The sequence below is a fragment of the Camelus dromedarius genome, chromosome 16 (assembly GCF_036321535.1).
Source record: "Camelus dromedarius isolate mCamDro1 chromosome 16, mCamDro1.pat, whole genome shotgun sequence".
NCBI lineage: Eukaryota > Metazoa > Chordata > Mammalia > Artiodactyla > Camelidae > Camelus > Camelus dromedarius.
This window is the reverse complement of record NC_087451.1, coordinates 11,935,947-11,959,202: the sequence shown is the minus strand read 5'-3', so window position 1 is coordinate 11,959,202 and position 23,256 is coordinate 11,935,947. Positions and strand designations below refer to the sequence as shown.

Below are 23,256 nucleotides of genomic sequence, written 5' to 3'. Positions count from 1 at the left end.
TTTTTGTTTTTTGTTTTTTGCAGGGGGAGGTAATTAGGTTTCTTTATTTATTTAGTTTTTTGATGGAGGATTGAACCCAGAACCTCAAGCATGCTAAACATGCACTCTACCACTTGAGCTATACCCTCCCCCGGACTATTAAAATGAATAGTAATTCCCTCTAAACTAGGATAAAATACCTTAAATTATGTCTTTCATAACAAAAGGAGAGACAAAAAAATACAAGTATGACAGATGGGTTTTGCATAATACATTCCAATCCAAGCTTCCTGCCATCCCTTGAGTTAAGAGCATTAGCCTCAGGCACTTGGCCAAGAGGGGAAGGAAAAAAAAAGACATGTAGAGCTGTAAACTTTGCTATGGCTTACAATTTGATTTCATAAAGTAGATTCTGCATGGCATGTATGTAGTAAATAAATTTAAAGAACTAGCCTCATTCTAATATACAGGACAAAAACATCAGCTATGAACTCATTTCCTATCTAAGTGAGAACATTCGCTTCAGCGCTACCATCTTATAGAGGGACAGCCATAATAGTAACACTAACAAAAGCCTGGCTGACATTCTATGTAGGTATCAGATGTGATTTATCAGGATTCTCAAATATATCTGAACAAAGAATACTAATTAAAAATGAACCAATGGCACATGTGAGCACTCACGGGTTATAATAAAAGATTAATTTAAAAATTTCTTTCTTTTGGGCAGTTTCAGAACAGGATCAATTTTGTGTTATATGAATGTTTATCTTGAATTCTGCACATTCTCTAACATTCAATAACATCCAAGGTTCCAATTATGTGTGGACAGCCTTTGCCAACTAATCAACACAAGCACAAATGCAATCTGCAGTCTTGTTACCACTGTCCCTAGTCTAACACAATTGTTGATAAATAGTAAGTACTCAAATCTCAGGTCAGTACCAAATATTTATAAATCATAAATATCTAGGTCTTAGGTCTGCAAATAAAATGCTGTGTCATTGGTTGAGAGGTACCTGAATAAAACGTACTGGACAAAAATTATATGGTTAACAATGAATATTCCTCAAGAGCTACACCAAGTACTTTCACATACACCGTCTCAGACCTTCACAGTGACTTTGTAAGGCAGCATACCTATTTTACAGAGAAAAAGGAGCAAGGGGTTAGTCTTAACTTGCTTTCTCCAACACTGTAGCCACATTTCACAAGCCACATGTGGTTCCGAGCACATGAAACGTGGTTACTGTGACTGAATTATTTTAAATCTTAAAGTAGTAACTGATAGTCGATCCAATTATGGAAAACTTAAGTATGTCTGGAACAACCTACATATGCAAATTTGCTTTTCCAACTGTAAATTTTATGAAAGTTAAATACTGATCAAATATATCCAATGAAAATAGGGCTTGAATTGAGATGTGCTCTAAGTACAAAATACACATCAGATTTTGAAAATTCAGTACCCCCCCAAAAAAGAATGTAAAATATCCCATCTGAAAATTTTATACTGATTACATGTTGAAATTACAACATGTGGGGTATACTGAGCTAAACAAAGCATTAAAGTTCATTTCACCTGTTCTTACTTTTACTATGGCCACTGGAAAATGTAAAATTATAGTTGTGGCTCATAGTTTTCTATTGAACAGCAATGGTCTCAAAAACCTCCAAACCCCTGATCTATCTAGTAGACCACATCATTAATCACACTTTAAGCCAGTAGAGCAATCACTTTTCAGGGTAGACTCCAACAGAAAAAAAAACCACAATAGGACCTGTGCAACTTAAGGCCAATCACTTTTTTTCTTTGAAATATTTAGTATCAGAAGACCCAGGTTCAAAATCCCATTCTGACAGTGTTCCCCTGGGTACCACTTCAAGTCTCACTTTCAACTGTTTAAGAAGGATGTCTGGAGGGATTAAGTAAAGACCTGAAAGCACCCAGTCACATTCATAGGACACAAGTTTTCATAGAAGTCTGCTGCTCCTTCCACTCACTGGACACTGCTCATCACCACTGCTTCCCAAAAGAGAAGACAGTATTCAACTAACACTTTCAAATTATGAATGTTTTAATTTTTGCTAACAAAGTGTTTTAAACATATAAATTTGGGTGGCCAAATAAACCTTCACTCTTACAAAGCACATCTGTGTGGCCTGTAATTGTGCAGCTCAATGTCATAGTCACAGCTTCATATAGCTATTCATATTTACATTAATTAAAAATAAATAAAAGTAAAAACTTAGTTTCTCAGTCACACTAGCACATTTCAAGTGCTCAATGTGCCTAGGTAGCCAGATAAATTTTCATCATGGAAGAAAGTTCTACTGGACAGTTACTCTCAAAAAGGAAAAGATGCATCATTAACACTGACAGAAAAACATCTTGTTATTGTTAAATATAATTCAAACATCACAGGCTAAGGTTCCTGAAATCATGTATTTCACTGCAGTCCAAAATGAAAATGACTGTGGTTCTACACACACACACACACACACACACACACACACACACACACACACACACACACAAACCAATTCCATGTCAAATTATTTCCAAAACAGAGTGAAAGCACATTCACTAGAATTAGCCACACCCCTTTAAGCTAAGTAAATTGACCATTAGGAAAATTCTCAAAAACCTGATACATCTTAAGCTTGGAAGTTATTCCTACAGAAGACTGCAGCATAATTCCAGGCAGCATAGTTAAGCATATAACATATCCCAGTAATACTTGGCATTGCTTTCTCTTTGCAAGTCAAAATAAACAGAGCAAGAACCCCTGCCATTCAATGCACAACACATTCCACGCCTGTATTTATGGATCAAAGGGAAAAGAATAGGGTGGGGAGATTAACTGCAGACCCAAAGAACCTGGGAATACAGTGGAATGAGTCAACTGGCATACAGATACTTAATGAGCCAAGAAATGAGAATAACAGGCAACACTATATGTAGCTTAGGATTTTTTTCAGAACCTACAATTCTAGCAAAGTCTTGCTCAAATAAGCACTCATCTGTTCATTGCTATTAGCCTAAACATCCTAAAATAAGAAAAAATTCCTTCATAACTTAAAATATTAACATTAATTTGATGTAGTTCCAGGCCTTGATGACAAATCCTTCCATTGGCCAAAGCAGTTACATGGTATAAAATAAAATCATTTATGTTCACCTTTTGAAGTCTTCACAGGTGAATTCTACACTAAAGTTCCTTAATTCTTATTCCCAATTTTTATCGTGTTTCAGAAAGTTTTCTGCTACTTAGCAAAGTGACGGGGATTCAGAGGCCAAAGACCTAAGATGCCAATTAAAATAATCATTCATTTTTTTTTTTAAAGGGAAGGGATAAAAATGAGGAGTCAGGAGTTATCCTGGAAGAGGTCGGTGACCAGGGCTCTGCACAATTAATCATCAGCTGGAGTATACAGTCACCATAGCAAGCTTAAGCATGGCATATATACTACTCCAAAAAATAAATGAATTCTTCAAGTCTATTTGCTAACGTACTTTATACCCTTCAAATTATTTGAGAAGGAAATGGCTTCAAGTATTTGCAAAAACTCTGAACCACTTAGAAATCAGACCCATATTAAATCTGTCTTCAATTAGTGACAAGGTTGGAGTCCAATCTTTGGGATTATTTAACAATCCTGTCTCCTTTTTAATAGAAATGAAAACTATTGTTCAAACCACCACTAGTCAAGAAATAAGATTTACCAGTGGGCTATACCTCTGCTTTGTAAACAGCAACTGTAACCGCTTTTCTTGTGTATGATTTTACAAACTTTTGTCTGTAGAAAGATTATACCCCAGAAGCACTTTGGTGTGAGGACAAGGGTGTGTTTTCCCCTCACCCTCAAGAATACTATTTTCCTAACCCTCCACATTCACTTACTACCCACTTGAACAGAACTGTAACCACAGCAATTAAAGTTTGTCTTGGGCATTAACAAAAACCTGTGTCCATTCTGTCATTTAACGTTTTAACTTTCTGTAAAAGTGTTCTATTACATCAGATGAGTTATCTGAAAACCAAAGATGACTGAAGAAAGTGCATTACTTAACTCATTTTTTGAGTAAAGATTTATTATTCATTATATTTCAGGACTTAAAAGGAAAGTTCTTGCTGATGCAAGCAAAGGTGATACCTGTAAAAAATATGAAATTATGTTACTGATAGCCCCAATTAAACCTTTTTATTAAGAAGAATCCTTTATGCATAACAATGACAGAAAGTAAATAAAAACAGCCCTCAATGGTAAATTGTCCAAGAGGTCACTAATATTAGTGTCATGTGAAACCACTGGCATCTTTTATCATTACAAAATTAGCCCTTCAAATGACTGAGCTGAGGCAGGCTTCTTTAAAGAAGGTAACTGGGAAGAAAGCGTATTTTATGAACAAACTATTTCAGCCAAAGTAAAACCAAGATAGGTGAACTAGGAAAATCAGAAGCTCATAAGACTTAATTCAGTCAAACCCTCCAACGATCACCTGCCTGGGCCCGCCACGGGCATGATGCCAGATAAGACAGTCTGTTGCCTACAGGATAATGCACCATCGGGAAGAACTCTAGAACCTACTAAAGGAAGCCAATTGCAGACCAAATAACCTTGCATATCTCAGAACAGGTGTGCTCTATCCCCAGGGCTCGTTCAATTCCATGCAGTCTTGAGGGAGGTACTCAGCCCAAGTTAACTACCTCCAGCAGACCCCAAGATAACCTCTGGATAACTCTTTTCTGGCTTCTAGAATCAAAGAGAGGATAAGAGCCGCACCATTCCCAGAGAAATCAAAAAACGGGGGGAAAAAAAACACGCGAGTTCCCCCTAGGAACCCTGACCCCACGCACTCTAAGATTGCCACCGCCCTGAGGAATACGTTCCCCCATTCTATCCTCCTTTGCCTTCAGTGACCTTCCCTGTTCCTCTTGCCTTGGGGAAGGCAAGAGACGAACCACTGCCGTCCCCCGCACCCTTAGGGGAAGGTGCCTTTCCCGTGGAGAGCCGCAGCGGGAGGAAGAAAAAAAACTGCTCCTCCCCATCCCACCCGCCCCACAACTCCTGGGTGCAGACACGATGGGGGAAAGGGAAGAGCGTGCAATGGGAGGTGACAGCCCTGCACTGGCCTAAGGAATGAGAATTCTTGCTCCGGAAGAAACGCATGAGAACCCCTCTACCCCCAACCTACCCAAATGAATGAACTGAACAGAACCAGGGGGTGGAAGGGTTAGTATGCGCAGTTCCAGTCATCCAGGAAGCGAAGACAGAGGCCTTCAAACCTAGGCCTGGTCTCGCTTGCCCTTTGCACCCCGACTCTCGTCCCTTCTCTCCAAGCCCCACATCATTTAACCCTTTAAGATTTCCAAGATAGTGCCCCCATCCTCCATCTACCCCAGGCACCGATACCCCCACCCCCCACCTCTGAGCCTCTTTTTCGCTTGGGCTCAGACTCCAGCTTGCTCCCTCTTCCCTCCCTCTCTCCACAGCCCTCATCAGCCCGGGGCCAGCCGCACCTGGAGATGCTCCTGAAAACGAATTGGCAGAATCTGGGCCATGGCGCTGTCGGGGGGTACGGTCTCCTCCTGTCACTGGGGCTACGGGGCAGTGGCTGCCCGGGCTCTCCAAGGGAGAGGAGGAGAAGGGGGAGGGGGGAGGCTGGGCTCAGCAGGATAGTCTCCGGGGACGCAGGAAACTGGCAGGCAGACGAAAGAGCTCAGGTCGGGGGCGGAGGCTCCAGGGTCCGGGAGAGCCGCAATGGCGGAACCGGGCGCAGCGCAGACTCCGGAAACGGCTGAGCCCTGCGGAGGGATCCTGGCGACAGAACTCCGCCCAAGTCACCTCACCCCCTCCGCCTTATGTACCCCTCCACGGAGCGCCGCGGTACAGCGGAGCGCAGGAATTCGGGTCGCAGTGCGCTGAGGGCCTCGCTTACTGCGGCGACACGACGGTAAATAGAGGAATCGAAGGGACTACTTTTTTGCCTCATCACTTTCCCCAGCCGCCTGCTTTTCCCTCCCCCCACCTTTTTTTTTTTTTTTTTGCATTTTGCCACATCATGCGACTAGGGGCGACCAACGTCATTTCCGTGGGCGCTTTATGTCCCGCCCACGTACATCCGGGTGCACGTGATGCTGGTCGGAAAAGGTCGGCTGATTGCTGCCAGAATGCAGAGCGCGTTCTAGGGAAAGGCACCGTCTCCTGGGAATGAGCTGGCTGGTGGGCCGCCTTGAGGAATGGCGGTGCTGCTCCCCTTCCCCTGTGGGCCCTGCCTATCTAAACCGAGTCCCTAAGGAGGAGGACGTGGCGTGGGCAGATGGGCCCAGCCTCCCGCCCTCTCCGTGACTCAGGGAAACGGCCTCCCTGCAGGGTGCTCTTGGCAGCCGGCTGCAGCGCTCCTCCCCCGCCTAGTTTCAAGTGGTGGGTGGTGTGTTACATCCAGGGAGGGGGAATGAAATGGCGTTTAAAATCCTCTGCCCTTTCGCGCGTCCCTCTGACGGTTGGAGAAGCTGACGCTTGGATTCTAACTAGTAGTCTCTTCGGATAATGGACAGTTGGCCTAGGACAGTGAAGGCCATTTGTGAGGTATCTCACGCTGGCCTTGTGTTAGCCTTTCTTAACGTTTCTGCGGACATTTTGGCGGACTGTATATGGGTTTAGCTTAGTAATTTATCTGGTGTTGAAGAATTTGAGTAGCATAAATACGCTAAAGAATAGGAACAAAATTGTAGCAGGAGTATTTTTTTTAGACATATCAAGTAATTAAGGAGCCTCAAAGATTTAGATAATTAGGTTAAAGATGGTTTGTAAAACCTTAAGGTGTTTCCTCGGTGTGGCTAATGCATACTCTTGGGGAAAGGGATTAACTATTAGTGGTGTATTTCGGTGGGACCACCTCAGCATTAAATTAGTATTTGGAAATGCAAGCTCTTCAAAGCTGAAGCATCGTGTCTTCTAACAGCATTAAGGTATCTACGGTATTCATTATCGATTGATAACCTTGCCACCACTTTATTGCTAATGTATAATCTGTAATAATATTTCATAATACACAAATTACAATAAAGGACAAAAAAATTTCATTCTGTGCCTTTCATCTTATGAGGTGTGATTGTTTTTCCAGAAAGATCTTCAGGAAAAATTCAAGTACCCAATAATTATTTTTAGTGCCCTTTTCAGTTAAACATAAAACTCTTAGGAAAACAGTAATTTTGTGTGTTAAGCAGTTTTGCTTAGAGAAGTTTGCTTAGCAATCATTAAAATTGCTTTTAATGTTTTTTCCTGAAGTGTATCTCACATACTGAGGATGAGGGAAGAATCTTTGGCAGTTAAGAGAGCAGAGACTGTTCTGCAAAGGAAAGCCTTGCCACCATGTCCTCAGAGTGAAGACGTATGCTTGGCAAAATTTCATTATGTTTTGTTAAGCCACAAACTTGAAGGTGTTCTGTATTCTAGAGCATTTGAAACGACCTTTCTATTACCAGTTTAATAGTAACTGCTTTGAATCTTTTTTGGAAGTAGACAAATTCTAAGTTAAAAATCTAAAGGAGTTATTGTTTTATTACAGTAAAAGCAGTAAAGTTACATTTCCAATCTCAGAATCTGGGATACAAGAACTGTATCATGGACAGACCAGCAAAATTTTCTTTTAATTTATTAATAACTGTCGAAATTTCATACAAACCTGTAATTTTAAATACACGTAGAATCCCCAAAGCAATGGATTTTAATTTGGGTATCTGGTGTGGAGTATCTAACCAAAAGTGCTGAGATTCTGTTAGTGACTTCTGTGTCATCACACACAGAAATCTAATAAATGCATTATTTTCAGAAATCATTTGGAAAGAATTTAGATTTATCATACAACTCATTTTGAACACTGTATCCTTCAAATCAAAAAACCTAAAATTTTTCAAGAAAAAAAATGGTCCAGATGAGAAACAACCCCAAACCTGTGCCTTTTAAAGATCAGTCATTTTGGCTGAGGTAATGATAGCATTTTATGGTAGTACACTGTTCTTGCTAATGGTATAGGCACAGGCAAAAAGGTTGTCAATTTTTGGTTTAGAAGTCCCCAAAGGCTGAGTCACTGTTAACAGCTATCTGAGCAGTAGCTGAATGGCTTTGTTTGCAGGCACTACCTTAACTAGAGGAGACGAAAGAAAAAAAAAGCATTTGTTTTCTGGTGTATTAGGTTATCAAAGTATGACAAAGTCTTAATAAGACAACTGGTATAAATATATTATCATCCCAGCTTTTGGTTTTAGAAAATGTTTTAGTAAGGTATCCATGTTAACAAGTGGTCAAGTTCTTTGAATTTGAAGGTATTTTTAGCAGATTATTCAATAGTAGGTCCTTGCTCTGAGTCACAGCAAGTGTCATTAGCAAAAACTGCATTGCTCGTCTGTTATTTTGAGGAGTGCCAATTTCTCAGAAGCTGTGCAAGAAACCTTTATTGTGTCCCTAATTTTCTATTTTTTTTGCCAGGAACTATTTTATATATATAAAACCTCCAACAGGAATGACACATCAGAATAACTTTTCATTGTAGGATTCCTGTAGTTTTTCATCTTCAAGCAACCCCAGATTTAAGGCCCCCCGCCTTTTAACTTGACCTTTTGAAAACAGCATGAGTTGGCTGCACTGCAAAAGCCACAGGGTAAAAATATTTCTCAAATATTAAGAGATTAATTGTAAAGCAGAACTTTAAAACCTAAACCATTGTGCCAAATATTTAAAATTCAGATTTTAATGAAACCAAGAGGGATATACTTAAGCATCACCTAAGTAAGCTAAGTGGTTTTGCCATTTAAACAGCAGCTTTGAAACATCTCAGCCCCCTACAGCCACTGATAAGAATCCCAGCAGGATTAGATGAAGAGCATATCAAAGGCCAGTAAGTGGCTCAGGTATCAGTCAACATACAGTACCCACTTTTTTTGGCCTGGTACAAGGGCACTGATTATATAGGCAAAGCTCTCCCAAAAAGAACATTTACAAAGCAAGAAAAAAATTTTTCATGACCTTATTTTGGTATGAAATGGACCTGAATTTATACTCAGTTAACACTCACTGCTCAGGCTTGTCCTAAACCTAATTTTATATAGACAAGTTTATAATGTATCATGGATACCAGTAAGATCTATAGTGAATCTTTATTCTGTGTCAGGATCAAACATGTTCCAAGTGAGTAGTACAGACCAGCCCTGTGGGAATATAATCTGGAATCTAGCATATAATACAGGCTCCTCCCATGTCTTCTAAAGGTTAAATCATATCCCATCAGAGGAATGAAGTAGCTCATAACATTACCTTAAAAAGTCATCTCAAGAAAGTTGGTTCAAATATAGTGATACACAGCACTGGGGACAGAAAAACCCAGGAGAGTTAGAGCACTACTGATCAACAGTCACATGCTACGTCACAACATTCCTTTCACATCCAAACACGAAAGTTAAAAGAAGCTTGAGAGGATCTACAGAATGAAGCGGCCGTGAAGGCCAAGGTGTGGGAATGATTGTTATGAGCTTTTCTTACCCCTTTCTAAATATGTAGAACTGTCTCATTTCACCTCCTGGAGTTACTGTCTCTAAAGAAAGGCATGACCCACAAAGATGTTCTTCAAACAGTCTTAAAATTCTGTCACACTCCGGGGATAGTTCTACCAGTAGCAATGCACCTGTGCAGCCTTGTTATGGTAGTAAACTCAGAACAGAGTATTGAGGACTGAGATTTGATAAAGTTTTGGTTAATTCAGTAATAACAAAGTCAAGAAAGTATAATTTACTTGGTCAACAAATACTTCAGAATAAACAATGAAAAATTAATGTTAAAATCTTTTGACAAGGCTTTTAAAAATATATTTTTATATGGGGAAAGCAATTCTGAATCTTAAAGGCCTCAGGTTCATCACTGTGGAGCCTGATATGAATATGTACCAAATTTAGGACACACTAGAAATTTACTGCTTTTTAAATGTCTTACCTCAATGTGTCATGACTGATAAAAAAAAAACAAACCCAAAACCTATTTATTTCCTTCTCCTTGTTGCTTATATTACAAATAACTGTGAGTTAATGTCGTACAGTATACAAAACCACATAATTATTTTTCATTCCATAACACTCCAGTAATGAAAAATATGTAGCATTCATATAAGCCTACCTCAAATTTACTGATTTTAGTTTTATTTTTCTTTTCTAAGCCAACCCTGTTAGCACCAAGAGGCATGAAAAAGCCTCTTGAGTTTAGGCCACTCTATATGTAAAGCCGACCAAATACAAAGCTTTCCACAGGGTGAAAATAACCTGACTGTCCTTTACTGTCTCCGTATTTTGGGACCATCGTGCTAAGCCATCAGATTAGATGTGGAGATGAGACTGTGCTCATTACTGCAGAGGCCTTAAAAATTCCATTTCTTGAAAAGGAACCGGAAGTAGTGGCAACTAGCACACCATGGCAGTCTCAAAGTGCTGCGCGCTATGAAAGAAAACCTCCCGTCCAGGCTGACTCAAATGTTTCTAGCTGCAAGAATGATTAGCACTTAAATTATCCTGCATATGACCTATTTAGTGTTAACCCAAGTTACAGAACTGGGAACCTCAAAATACCTCAAAAAAGCCCTTCTCAAGGTGACACTGTTCATCTTTCAATTGTTTATCTGATTCCTCTCCTGATCCATACACAGTGTCTCCATTCTTGTTCTAATCCAAGTCCTACTCTTCCTTAAAAACTCACGTTAAAATCCATTTACCCTACTTCTTAAGCTATTACAGCGTTTATTGACTATAGCTACCTATTTAATTCGAAGCCTAGGCTAACTTATGTTGTTAATAATCACATCTGTGGGGGTAGGGTGTATAGCTCAGTGGTAGAGTGTGTGGTTGGAGTGCACAAAGTCCTGGGTTCAATCCCCAGTGCGCCCATCATGGGGGAAAAATAGTAGTCACACCTGGAGTTAGCACAACAATCATTTATAAATACCTGTCATATACAGAAAGCACCAACCTGGATGCTAGGCTGTATATGGGGTTATCCCATTTTATTTCCTATGATTTAACTGAGCACCAAGTAATACTAGGTTAAGAAACATTATGTTAGCTTTTATCTGGACAAGTAATATGATTCTGTCCTTCAAAAAATCTTCAATAGCTTCATAAGAGTTTTGTATTATTCACATTTTCAGATTAAAGGAACAGCTAAGAAGTAATACAGATTGCTTCGAAAATCTTTGGGAGAATAAAGATTACAAATTAAATTTTTTGATTTCTGACATGTTCAATCCTGTCACTTCTATAAAGAAAAAGTAAAAACCAAAAGTATCTCAGTATTTCATGTAATAAAGGTCTTTTCTTTCAAATGAAGTAATGTGAATTAGAATGGGTATGTGAAAAGTAGCTTTTCTGGAATAAAGTGCAAATGGTAAAGAGTATTTCCTGACATGGGAAAATTGTAAGAACTTCAAATTTCAATGTCCATAAAGTTGTATTGGAGAACAGCCAATCCATTTGTTTACGTATCATCTATGGCTGCTTTTATACTACAACAAACAACAGCATAGTAGTTGCAATAGAGACTGGCCTGAAAGCCTAAAATATTTACCATCTGGCCTTATCAAATTCAAATCAGTTAATTTCATTTCTTATAGACAATTTGGACTAAGAAAAAAGAGCTGAATATCTAAATAAATAAACATAATAATGACACCTTTTGGGTCTATAATAACAAGAATATTTTTGAGGGGCCACAAGGCTCCAATAAGATAGTACTTTACTACATTGCTGTTAGGAATACAAACTGGTTCATCTGTCTTGCAGAGCAGTTTGTAAGTAGGCAACAGGAGTCTCAAAGATCACTTTCACTGCTGTAAAGAATTCAACCATAAGAACATATCACAATTTATTCAAACATTTCCCTATTGATAGTTATTTACATATTTTTCCAGTTTTTTGCTATTAGAAGCAAGTACATAACAGTTTTATGAATGCTGTATTTAACATAAATCATCAACTGATGCTACATCTATGGGAGTCAAGCTTTATGAGGAACAGAACATATTGTATAGTCTCAAGGAGTTCCTAGGATATAAATTTTAAAGTTGGGCTTGCTAGGTCACAGGTTGTTCACATCTTCAATTTTATTAGATATTGCCAAAATGTTCTCTAAAATATGAGCAATTTATCCTATACCAACACTTCTCAGGCATTTTAACTTTGCCAATTGGATGGAAAAGAATGGCATCTCACTTATTTTCAACTGCATGTCCCGAATTACTAGTAAGATTCAGTATCTTATTTATTGACCACTTATGTTTCCTTTTATGAAATGACTGACCATGTCCTTTGTCCATTTTTCTGTAACATTCATCTTCATTACTTGTTTTATTTAGTAATTTGAAGGTGAATCTTCACTTCTTTTAAGAACAAACATCTCCATAACCACTACCTTTCCTCCAAGACTCCTTCCACATCCTTAACGAGATGCAGTATTCCTTTCATACTTTATCTCAGAGCCCACTCAATGGAATTCGATTCTTATCAACACCATTGTCACACTTACCTTAAAGATGTAATGATGTCATTCCCCTCCAGTAAATTCATATATAGTACAAAGTAAGTCCAAATCCATAGTTTGGCTTTGAAGGCCTTCCATAATCTATTATCAACCAATATTTTCAACCTATTACTCGCCTATATATACACTTTATGCACCAAATAAACTAGAGCGTTTGCCACTCCTCTCAAATATGCCCTGTGCTTTCCAATTCTCTGTCTTGACTTATGCTGTTCCTAATACCCAAGTGTTAATTGGAAATTCTTCTTCAAGGGAAGCTTACAGTATAATGCCAACAAATCTATACAGGTGACCCTTGAACAATGAGGTGGTTGAGAGTCCACCCCTACCCCAGCAGTCCAAAACCCTCGTATATCTCTACAGTCAGCCCTCCGTATCAATGGTTCTGTATCCTTGGATTCAATCAACCGAGAATCATGTAGTACTATATTACATATCTACTGGAAAAAATCTGTGTATAAGAGGACCTGTGCAGTTCAAACCCATGTTGTTCAAGGGTCAACTGTATAGGAAAGAATTGGGGAAAAAAAAACTCACCATTTTGCAACCATAAGAATAAAACTGATTCAGGTAAGAACCATCAGTTGATGATATAATCCAGAGGGTAATAATTTATGAGGAACAGGCTAGTTCACATAATCTCAAAGTATCCTTCCCCCAAATTACTTATTAATTATAAGAGTAACTAGATTGAAAAAAATCAAATATCCCAACTAAGTAATCAAAATTAATAATAGCAGTAAGGGGCAAATACGATGTACCTCCAGATTTGATGCCTTGGGACAGATACTGTATCATTTATGCAAAATTCCAGTCAAAAATGCAGAGCCATAAGGAAACATTAGAGAAATACAAATTGTGGGCATTCTATAAAATGACTAACTTATTTAAAAATGTCAAAAATGTTAAATGTGAAAGACAACAAATAAGTGTTGGCAAGAATGTAGAGAAAAGGGAACCCTCATACACTGTTGGTGGGAATGTAAATTGGCACAGCCACTATGGAAAACAGTATAGAAGTTCCTCAAAATATTACAAATAGAACTACTACACAATCCAGCAATTCCACTTCTGGGTATTTTTCCAAAGAAAATAAAGACACTAATTCAAAGATATATGCACTCCTATGTTCATTGCAGCATTATTTACAGTAGTCAAGATATGGAAGCAACCTAAGTGTCCACTGATGGATGAATGAATAAAGAAGACGTGGTTTATATATTTACAATGGAATATTGCTCAGCTAGAAAAAAGAATGATTCCACCACTCACACGTGGCATCTAAAAAACAAATGAACAAACATAACAAAACAAACAGTCATAGATACAGAGAACAAGTAAGTGGTTGCCAGAGGGGAAGCACGATCAGTGAAATAGGTGAGGGAGATCAAGAGGTACTAACTTAAGTTACAAAATAAATGAGTCATGGGTATGAAATATGGGAAGTATAGTCAATAATACTGTAATATCTGTATATAGTGACAGATGGTAACTAGATTTATTGTGATAATCATTGTGTAGAAATATCAAATCACTATGCTGTGCACTTGGAAATAACACAGTATTATAGGTCAACTATACTTCAATTTTAAAAAATGTGAAATATGAAAGACAAAGAAAGACAGAGGACCTTTTCCAGGTTAAAGGAGATTAAATACAATACATGATTCTTGACTGGATCCTCAACTGGAGGAAAATGCTATAAAGAACATTATTGGGACCTGGGAGTTCAAAATTTGTAGATACTGACAGGCATATGTAGAATAGATAAACAAGATTATACTGTATAGCACAGGGAAATATACACAAGATCTTGTGGTAGCTCACAGCAAAAAAGAATGTGACAATGAATATATGCATGTTCATGTATAACTGAAAAACTGTGCTCTATACTGGAATTTGACACAACATTGTAAAATGACTATAACTCAATAAAAAAATGTTTAAAAAAAAGAACATTATAGGGACAGCTGATGATATTATAAATAAAGGCCACAGATTTAGAATGTATGCTCAATAAATACTTACTGAAATAAAAGAGCTTTCATTCTAAGAATCCACATACACCCCCATCATATCTAAGGAAATTCCTGACATATAAACCTGAAAAGAGAAACTGATAGGACTCATGTGCTGAAACAGTGTCTACAACACTGAAGATTTAAATGAACAAATTAACAATTCTGGGAATGTTCAGAGAAACCACTCACCTTACTTCAAGAACAAACACATGGATTTGAATCCTCATGTGATTTTTCAATAAAGTCTTCAAGTTTCTAATAATGAACAGAAAACTGTTTAGATGCCAAAGGAAATAACTGCAGAAGAGTGAGTTACCTATACAAATTTTAGAGTCTTAAATTTTGCAAGAAAATATCTAAAAACACACATTATACTGCCTTTTGAATTTTAATGACACTAATAGCTTTATTTAACAAACACTGAGTGACTACTATGGGCAAAGCACTGTGCTAGGTGCCATGAAAGATACAAAGATGAAAAAGACAGAGTCCCTGCCCACAAGGAGCGTATAATCTAGTGGGGGAGACAGACAAATACACAAATAACTAGAATACAAGGCAGTAAACAACAAGAGTGGGCAAGTGCTGAGTGTGGCCTGAGTGTGATACTAACTAGCCTCAAGGTTCCAATTTGAAACACTGGTGATGTAGTATTCACTGCTTTGAAAATCCCATCTCAAGATCAGCATAATAGATGTTTAAATGGTCCTACCCTAGCAGCTGGAGGCAAGAGAGTAGGCCAGTGGAGGGGCTGTTTTAAACACTGTCATACCTACATACATGGTGCTGATACAAGTATGTAGGGACAGCTGAAAAAAGAACATATATATATATCATCTGTCCTTTGGTTAATGGCTATAGCTACTGTTTTAAACAATATACTTTTATATAAAAAGGAATTTGTATAATCCCAGAAAAATCAACTTAAAGATTAATATTAGTTCAACAAAGAATCTTGCCATAGGCAATTTTCTTATTTACTAATTGATTCTTTTCTCTAAATATCTATAAAGCTCTGTAGCAATTATATGGTTAGACATCTAAGTATTGCTGAGTAAAAACCTCTTATGTTCAGCCTTCTGAAGGAAATGGTCACATACCTGATAACCTGATATACTATTCTAATAGCAACAAGAAGGCCTTAAAGAGATTTAAGGAAAATAATTTTTAATGCTTCAATGCAAATGGAATACACGCTGATTAAATACAATTCAATGTTCTTTGAAAATATCTCAATGACAGCATTTGATACCAGTTAAGGCCAGCAAAATTGAAGTGAGGAAAACATCACGTGTATTGTCTTTCATTGGTTTCATGTGTCATTGCCTATGACTATGGCCACCCAATCTTTCCTTTGAAAATTCCATTTATTGGTACTGATGAACTTTGATTTGCTTTTAACTCGTATGCTAATAACAGCTGCCGACCACTTCCTCTTGGTAGTGCTGTCTGACATAAATGGCAAAGTAGAAGCACATTTTCTGGCTGCTTTTCCTACTTCCTGAATTGGAGGGTTCACTGCTTAGCCTGTTTCCTTCAGTGTGTCACTGTGATCCTGGGACCTCTGCTGCTTTCTCTCAAGGAAACGGGCACGCGCATCTGATATGGATTTATCGTCATTTCTTCTTTGCATTTTCTTTAGGACTTCTTTTGATATTCCATCTGAAAACATTACAAATTAATCCAGTAAAACTTTGAGTTTCAGTATTAGAAATATTAAGAGAAAGAGATGCCCTGATTTTTCAATGTTAAGTGGGAAAAAAGGAAATTAAATTTTGCCCTTTCAAAAGAAAAGATATAGTCTATGGTTAAAAAATAAGAGCACAGTGGCCTTGAGGAGTCAGAAAAACTGACCCTAATTCAAGCATGCAGTGTAGTTACACACTGTAACAGAACACCTGGTAGATAACATTTCCAAAGACTCTTCTATAATCTTGGGCAAAACCCACCATTCTATTTCTCAGTGCTGTTAAATAAGGATAATATAATTTGCTCCATCAATTATATGTGAGCTGAGAATTAAGCTGTCCTAGTTCAGTACCACAACTGTTTCTACCTCCCAACTAAGGACCTAACATATCAAGGAAGAATCCCCTTGGGGGGTGGGGGTGGAGGGTAGAAGATGTTCTGAGGTTTTATAAACAACAACAAAAAAAAGTAAAGAAAGCACTACCGGGAAGTAATATAGTGTAATGATTAAGAGTAGAGGCCACAGAGTCAAATTCCTTGAATTCCAAATCCAGATTCCCCAAATATTAGCTATGGAGTGTTCAGCAAATTATTGCACACTGCTAAGTGTTTCCTCATCTGTAAAGTAGGAATATGTAGTTACCTCATAGGGTTACTGTAAAACCCTGTAATGGGTTACAGTAACGGGGTAATGTTAGCCCATGGCAAAAGCTCAATAGATATTGTTTTTAATAATTTTGGACAGAGGGGCTAAGGAAAACATGATAAACTGGAAGGGAAGAAGGAGTCTGAGACTCATGACAACTCTTTACTTTTCTGAGGAGACAGAGCCAGAATCTAAGCTCTGTAATAATATTTCTGTAGTTTTATGAGAATTAGGACATTTATGCTCCAGAACAAGCAATTCGCTCACCCTTTAGATGTTTCACATTTTCCTTATTTGTCCACCTCCTTCTTGCATCTTCTCTCACTTCACGTCGGGCCACACTGCTCAGATCATGTGCATTAAATTCATGCAACTTGGGTAACAAGTCCCTTACCCATTCATAACGAATTGGACATACAATTCTTGCGTAGACTTTGGTGGTAACTAATACCTCATGAAAAATGATCCATTCAAGTTTGGTTTCCTGTTCATGAAGCTACACAAAAGAATTCATTTAAGGATGATAACACAATAACCTGCCTTATTCCATATTAGGCCAACCAAATACTAACAGCACAAACTCTTCTGAATTAATTTCTATATTCTTTAATCAAACAGGAGGCATGGGCCAACCAATGCCTTTACAGCTATATGTAATATAGATATATGTAAACTTATCCTCAAAGCAAAAAGTAGAAGACATCGGTGTATTACTTATTCCTACATCTTTACACATTTCTTCCTTTTACTAAAAATAAGGTACTTACTGCTGAGGAAGGATGAATGTGAACTGGGCTTCCACGCCCATCCATTGTGCAAAATGTTCTCCCGACAGATCTAAGAACCGAAAAACCAAAGGATAAATACAAGAAGAGTAAAACAATGAAATAAGTAGAGCGCTAACAATGAACAATTACAATGTGTTCTACTACAGAGAGCACTATGAGCAGAGATTTATATTCATTCAACTGCCACTATAACCTCTCTACCAATTCATTTTAAAACTAATGATACAACTTAGTCATTTCAGTTCAGTATAAATATTTCTGGTTAATTAACAATAATATTGTATTTATGCGTTAGAATTTCCAAAATGCTTTTATAATAAAGCCTCAAAAGAACTATGAGCCAGGTACATTATTAAAGGGTCAAAACTGAGATTCAAATAAATTAATTAACTTTCTCAAGGCCACGGAGCTAATGTATGGTGAAAGTAAGTCCCAAATATAGGTTTTCTGACTTAAATACAGTATTTACATTATATCATGCCTTATCTCTTTTTAAAGGTATAAACAATTTTCACTATTCTAAATTTCACTATTAGAACATTTTGTCTATAATTTTTCTAATTCATGTTCTTAACTTCATATTATCTTCTTCTATCCTTCCCTACATAGATATTATTCCAAAAACTTGTCAAAGTAACAGCCCTAGCTCAATTGTCACAACTGATTTCCTATAGAACTTTATATATATTCAATTCCTATTATAACCCAGATCAGACTGTTATAATTATTTGTATATATATCTGTACAGTTTAGTACATATTTGTACAACACAATAATCTTTTTTCCTTGAACCTTTTGAAAGTAAGTCACTACCCTTATGCCCCATCATCCCCAAATACCCGATTGTTCATCTCCTATAATCAAAGACATTATCCTACAAAACCATAATACAACCATCAAAACCAGGGAATTAACACTGATACATTACTAACATCTAATCCTCAGACCCCACTGAAGTTTTATCACATGTCCTAATAATAATCCTTTATAGCAAAAGGATCCAGTTCAGAATCATGTATTGCCTTTACTTTTCATGGCCCATTAGTCTCTTTCATTCTGGAATAAACACCCCCCCCCCACTCTTTCTTCAACCTTCATGATCTTGACACCTTTAAAGATTATAGGCTAGTTATTTTGTAGTATGTCCCTCAATTTGATTTTGTCTGTTTTAGGATTAGATTCAGGTTGCAGGTCTTTGGCAGGAACATCACAGAAGTGATGCTGTGTTTCCATTATATCCTATCAGGAGGAATATGCTTTCGATTTGTTTCATTACTGTTGATGTTCACTTTGATCGCTTGATTTAGGGAACATTGGCCAGGTTTCTTCACTGAGAAGTTACTTTTCCCTTTCGTAATTAACAAGAATTTTGTGGAAAAGGTGCTCGCTATGTTGTCATTCCAGTTGTCATTAAACTTTTAATTTATTGATTTATCATTTTATGATTATAGACCCATGATTCTCATTTTATTTAGTGGGTTATATAATCAATTACTATCATTATTTATTTCAATGCTCAAAATGTCGCATCTTTGATCAGTTGAGGCCTATTCAAGCTGGCTCCTGTGTACTTCTGACGTGGCCTCAACCTTCAATAATCACTTCTTTGCTTGCTGGCAAAATAAGATGTTTCAGGCCCATTATGTACTTTCTAAGCCCTATTTCTCCAAAGAGCCCTGGGTCCTTTATGTAGCAGATGGTTGTTCCAAGTCAAGATCTGGGCACAAGTGTATTTATTGCTATTATAGCGTCATTGCTCCCAGTCCAGCACACAGGGTACATATGTATGTAAATATTTACACACATACAAATATATGTATTTTATATATACACACACAGTAACATCTATTTTTATTACCATATCTATCTATCCACCCATCTAACTATATTAAAACCACCATAAAACCTGAAATCCCAATCAGCACCACAGGGCTCATTCTTGTTTTCTCCCTTTCAGTATTTCTAACTCCCTTCACCATTATCCTTAATACATTCAATTATGTGATCAATTCCTCTGTATCACAAATCTCCATCACCACCACTCTTACCCCTTTCCCTACAAAAATGCCTTCAGACTCTGACACTCAACACCAAACGACCCCCATGTGAGTACCTTCCCCAATCCTTGCCCCTCTGCAAGAAAGCCACTGTCACTCAGCTTAGACGCTAATATCTCATTCTGGTCAGCTGTCCTACAGACTCCCCTCCTACCCCACTTGAGCTTAATATCCCACTCTGAGTCACCGCAGCTCCCCCTGCACAAGTGGCAATTATGAAAAAGGTCATTGTGACTGATGTCATCATAATCACAGAACTTAAATCAAACTGTCAATCTTTAATATTAAATAGTTCAATATTGTCATCAAATATAGCAGTATTCCTCTAGCCATCTCTCAAGCTCTTTTCGCTTACCTTCGAGCTACATTTTTGAAATAACCTGCACAAAGACATCTTCGTAATACTTCGTGTTTAGGGCCTTCGAAGGTCTCTCTTGGGAAATCACTTTGCTATCAAAAGAATATATGTATAGTGGTAAATCCCACAGAACAATCTGAAATAATCTTTTATTTTGAAAAATCCATATTTCTAAAGACTTCCGTTTCTGGTGAATATGGAGTAAGAGGGACCATATTTACCTTCCTGCATGAAACAACCAAAAAAATGGACAAAACATGAAATAATGATTTCCAAAACACTATATATGAAGCAATGAAGGACAGTGATCTCTGGAAGTAAATGAAGTAAGGAAAGCAAATGAAGTAAGCCCAACAACTGCCCCAGCTTACAGTCAACCTTGAGAGACATTCCCGACCAAGGCGCAGGAAAGGAAAAACCCAAGAGGAATCCTGGAGAACTCCCTGAGTTAAAGAGACAGAACTGAGAATCCAGGAAGACCAAGATAGCTAGAGCTCCTAGGCCAGAGTTCAGGAGATAAAAGAACTGCACAGACAACTCCAAAGATCTGCAGAAGGGCCCCAAGTGTTCAGCTGAGGACCGATTAGCATATGAACGTGAGGAAATTACCCAAGGCCAGGAGAAGAACCTCCTAAAAGGATAAGGGAGGACAGAGCTGGGTGCTTAAACAGGGTTAGGAATGGCGGCTATTACTACAAGCCATTCTAGAACACCTTATAACACACATGGTTTTGGGTAGAGTACTCACAGGGTCTTGAGAAAATAATTCTCTAGGGAAAAACCAGTATAGCAATCACCTGTTTAAGCTTCCTGATTAGCTCTCTAAGTTGAGCTTCAACACGAAATGCAGAAAATAAGCACCTCCAATGAATCCAATGTTTTTGGCACCACGAAGCTGGAGCTCCACTGCAAAGCAAAAATACTGGTGTCTTGAAAATATCTTCTATAAGGGAAGGACAGTCTAACATTCTCATTTCTATAGCAAAACTAGAAACCCATAAGCAACTATCAGCTCTCTTATGAGACCTGCCCAATTAATTAAAAAGCACTTTAAGGAATTTGGAAAAAAAACAAATTGATGTAGGTGCCTCTGAGTGAATTAAAAAATAATTTGTAAATAGGTTTCTTTTTAGACAAACATGCTTTAACAAATATCCAATCACTTTCTCATTTAAGCTATTTAAACAGAACCAAAATTCTATAAGGTCATTTTCAGGAAAGGTTTAAGGAGAGAAGAAAGAAGAGAATTAATGTTACATAATAAATGATTACTAAGTCATAGTCATCTGATATAGATAAATCTCACAAATGTTCACAAAAATACCTTGAGGTCAGTATCATCCCCACAGAACCTTATTATCTAAAGTCACAAAGTATATATCGGAGCTCTATTTCAAACTTGCACTTGCCAGTACATAGAACTATCTCACATACCTTGATTTGCACTGTTCAAAGATGACAGCTAAAGTTGCAAAGTCATTAAATCCTCCAGCTTTAGCTGCCAGTTCTCGATGTCTCTGTTCTGCTTCCTTCTGGTACTCTGGATCAACTAAAATGGCAATTGGTGAGGCAATTTAGTTCTACTTTACATCAAGTGCGTACATTCACTTCCTTTATTCAAGCTCATTAAAATCTGCCTCATCCTCTGGGGTGGAATAAGGAAGAACTATACTAACCCTTCTGCAGGGAATCTAATTACTCCCACGACTCCTTTCTTCTTTTAACCATTCTTGGGAGATTTTATCAGAATAGCTACATTACTTCTGCTAATCAATTCACCTTTAAAATAGTGTTTGGAATTTATTTTTTAAATTCATTTTTTACCATAAGAGTAACCCATGCTCACAGAAAATATATATATACATACAATGTAAAATATATATATAATATATATAAAATGTAAAAGCTCAAAGTTCCCCACTTTGACACATTATCTATAAAACAATCCTCTAGGCTAACAATTGTTAATTTTTTAGTGTGTGTTCTTCAAGATATTTTCTATAGATAATACAAGCATTGTGTACAGCGGTTTATTTTTACAGAAGTGGGATATACCTTCTGAAACTTCCTTTATTTATTTAACAACAGTTTAATGCCAGTACATACAGAATTACTCATTCTCAAAAAACCTACCTTGTATTTCTCAGGAGTATAAGAAACATAAAACTATGTAACCAGTCCCTATTTAATTCAATTCCTAATTATGGACAATTAGGACCATCATATATGCAGAACTGAACTACTACAAACTTTTCTTTTTTAACTTTATACTGAAGTATATCACTCATACAGAAAATGACACAGACCATAAGTGTACAGCTCAGTGAATGCTCACAAACATTACATACCAATGTACCCAACACCCAGATCAACAAGCAGATTATCAGCATCCCAGAGCTCTCCTTTTGCTATCCTTCCAATAACTACCTGTTCCCCTCCACAAGGATAACCATATCCTAACTTCTACCCCACAGAAAGGTATTATCTGTTTCTAAACCTTGTATAAATGCGCTTTGTGTCTGGCTTCTATTGCTTAACATCATGTTTTTGATATTTATCTGTTACTGACTTTGACCAGATCCTACTCAGGAATGATTTGTTCTCTGATTGCTCAAGTTCCCCACATACCACTTTACCCAGGCTAATCTTTCAGAGGGCACCCCTCCACCTTTCCCCCCCACAAACTTCCCAGGGATTCTTTCCTCTCTGTATGACATCAAACCACAATTCCTATTCCATCAGTCTACCAATCACAACTAGATTTAGCAGAGGCGCCATGTTGCCTGATGCCAGGGAGCAGCACTTACACAGACCACACTGTGAATCTGCAAAGCAGGAGTTCCTGGTATTAGGAGGAAAGCAATCTGATTAAACAAAACACTCATGAAGATACAAAGTCCTCCATCCCAGGCTTTAAGTGGGTTCCACCTATGTGATGTAGGTAACAACTGAAGGAAGCAGCTGGAGACAAAAAAAGAGTGAATATGATTTATCATAGGTCATACAAATGACGCTACCAAGCTGAAGATATAATGCTTGAACCAGTTAGGGATACTGATTTTTAAGTCAAAACACCTAATTTCATGCACCCAATCCACTGCCTGGAAGGTATTATGCCAAAAGTCAAATTGTACTA

At 37.7% G+C, this 23,256-nt stretch overlaps 2 protein-coding genes and 1 non-coding gene across 4 annotated transcripts in view; 1 reads left to right on the top strand and 2 right to left on the bottom strand.

The window, feature by feature from the left end:
• The window catches only part of CLTC (clathrin heavy chain), a 58,304-nt gene extending 52,463 nt beyond the window's left edge, over window positions 1–5,841 (bottom strand). The window contains exon 1 of one of the 2 annotated variants that reach the window (XM_010990437.3): window positions 5,505–5,841. In XM_010990437.3, coding sequence (XP_010988739.1) covers window positions 5,505–5,546 — 42 coding nt within the window. In that variant the 5' untranslated portion in view covers window positions 5,547–5,841. The remainder of the gene's footprint in view (window positions 1–5,504) is intronic. The other variant, XM_010990438.3, reaches the window with a different exon arrangement.
• Window positions 5,842–10,841: 5,000 nt separating this feature from the next.
• Window positions 10,842–10,913, top strand: TRNAS-GGA (transfer RNA serine (anticodon GGA)). The gene has a single exon. It is a non-coding gene; the product is annotated as a tRNA-Ser (tRNA).
• A 4,048-nt stretch (window positions 10,914–14,961) lies between these two features.
• DHX40 (DEAH-box helicase 40) overlaps window positions 14,962–23,256 on the bottom strand; it is a 41,450-nt gene continuing 33,155 nt past the window's right edge. Inside the window, exons 13-18 of the mRNA XM_010990436.3 lie at window positions 21,555–21,669; window positions 20,918–21,026; window positions 20,118–20,212; window positions 17,685–17,754; window positions 17,185–17,413; window positions 14,962–16,244 (exon numbers count right to left, since the gene is read on the bottom strand). Coding sequence (XP_010988738.3) covers window positions 16,105–16,244; window positions 17,185–17,413; window positions 17,685–17,754; window positions 20,118–20,212; window positions 20,918–21,026; window positions 21,555–21,669 — 758 coding nt within the window. The 3' untranslated portion in view covers window positions 14,962–16,104. The remainder of the gene's footprint in view (window positions 16,245–17,184; window positions 17,414–17,684; window positions 17,755–20,117; window positions 20,213–20,917; window positions 21,027–21,554; window positions 21,670–23,256) is intronic.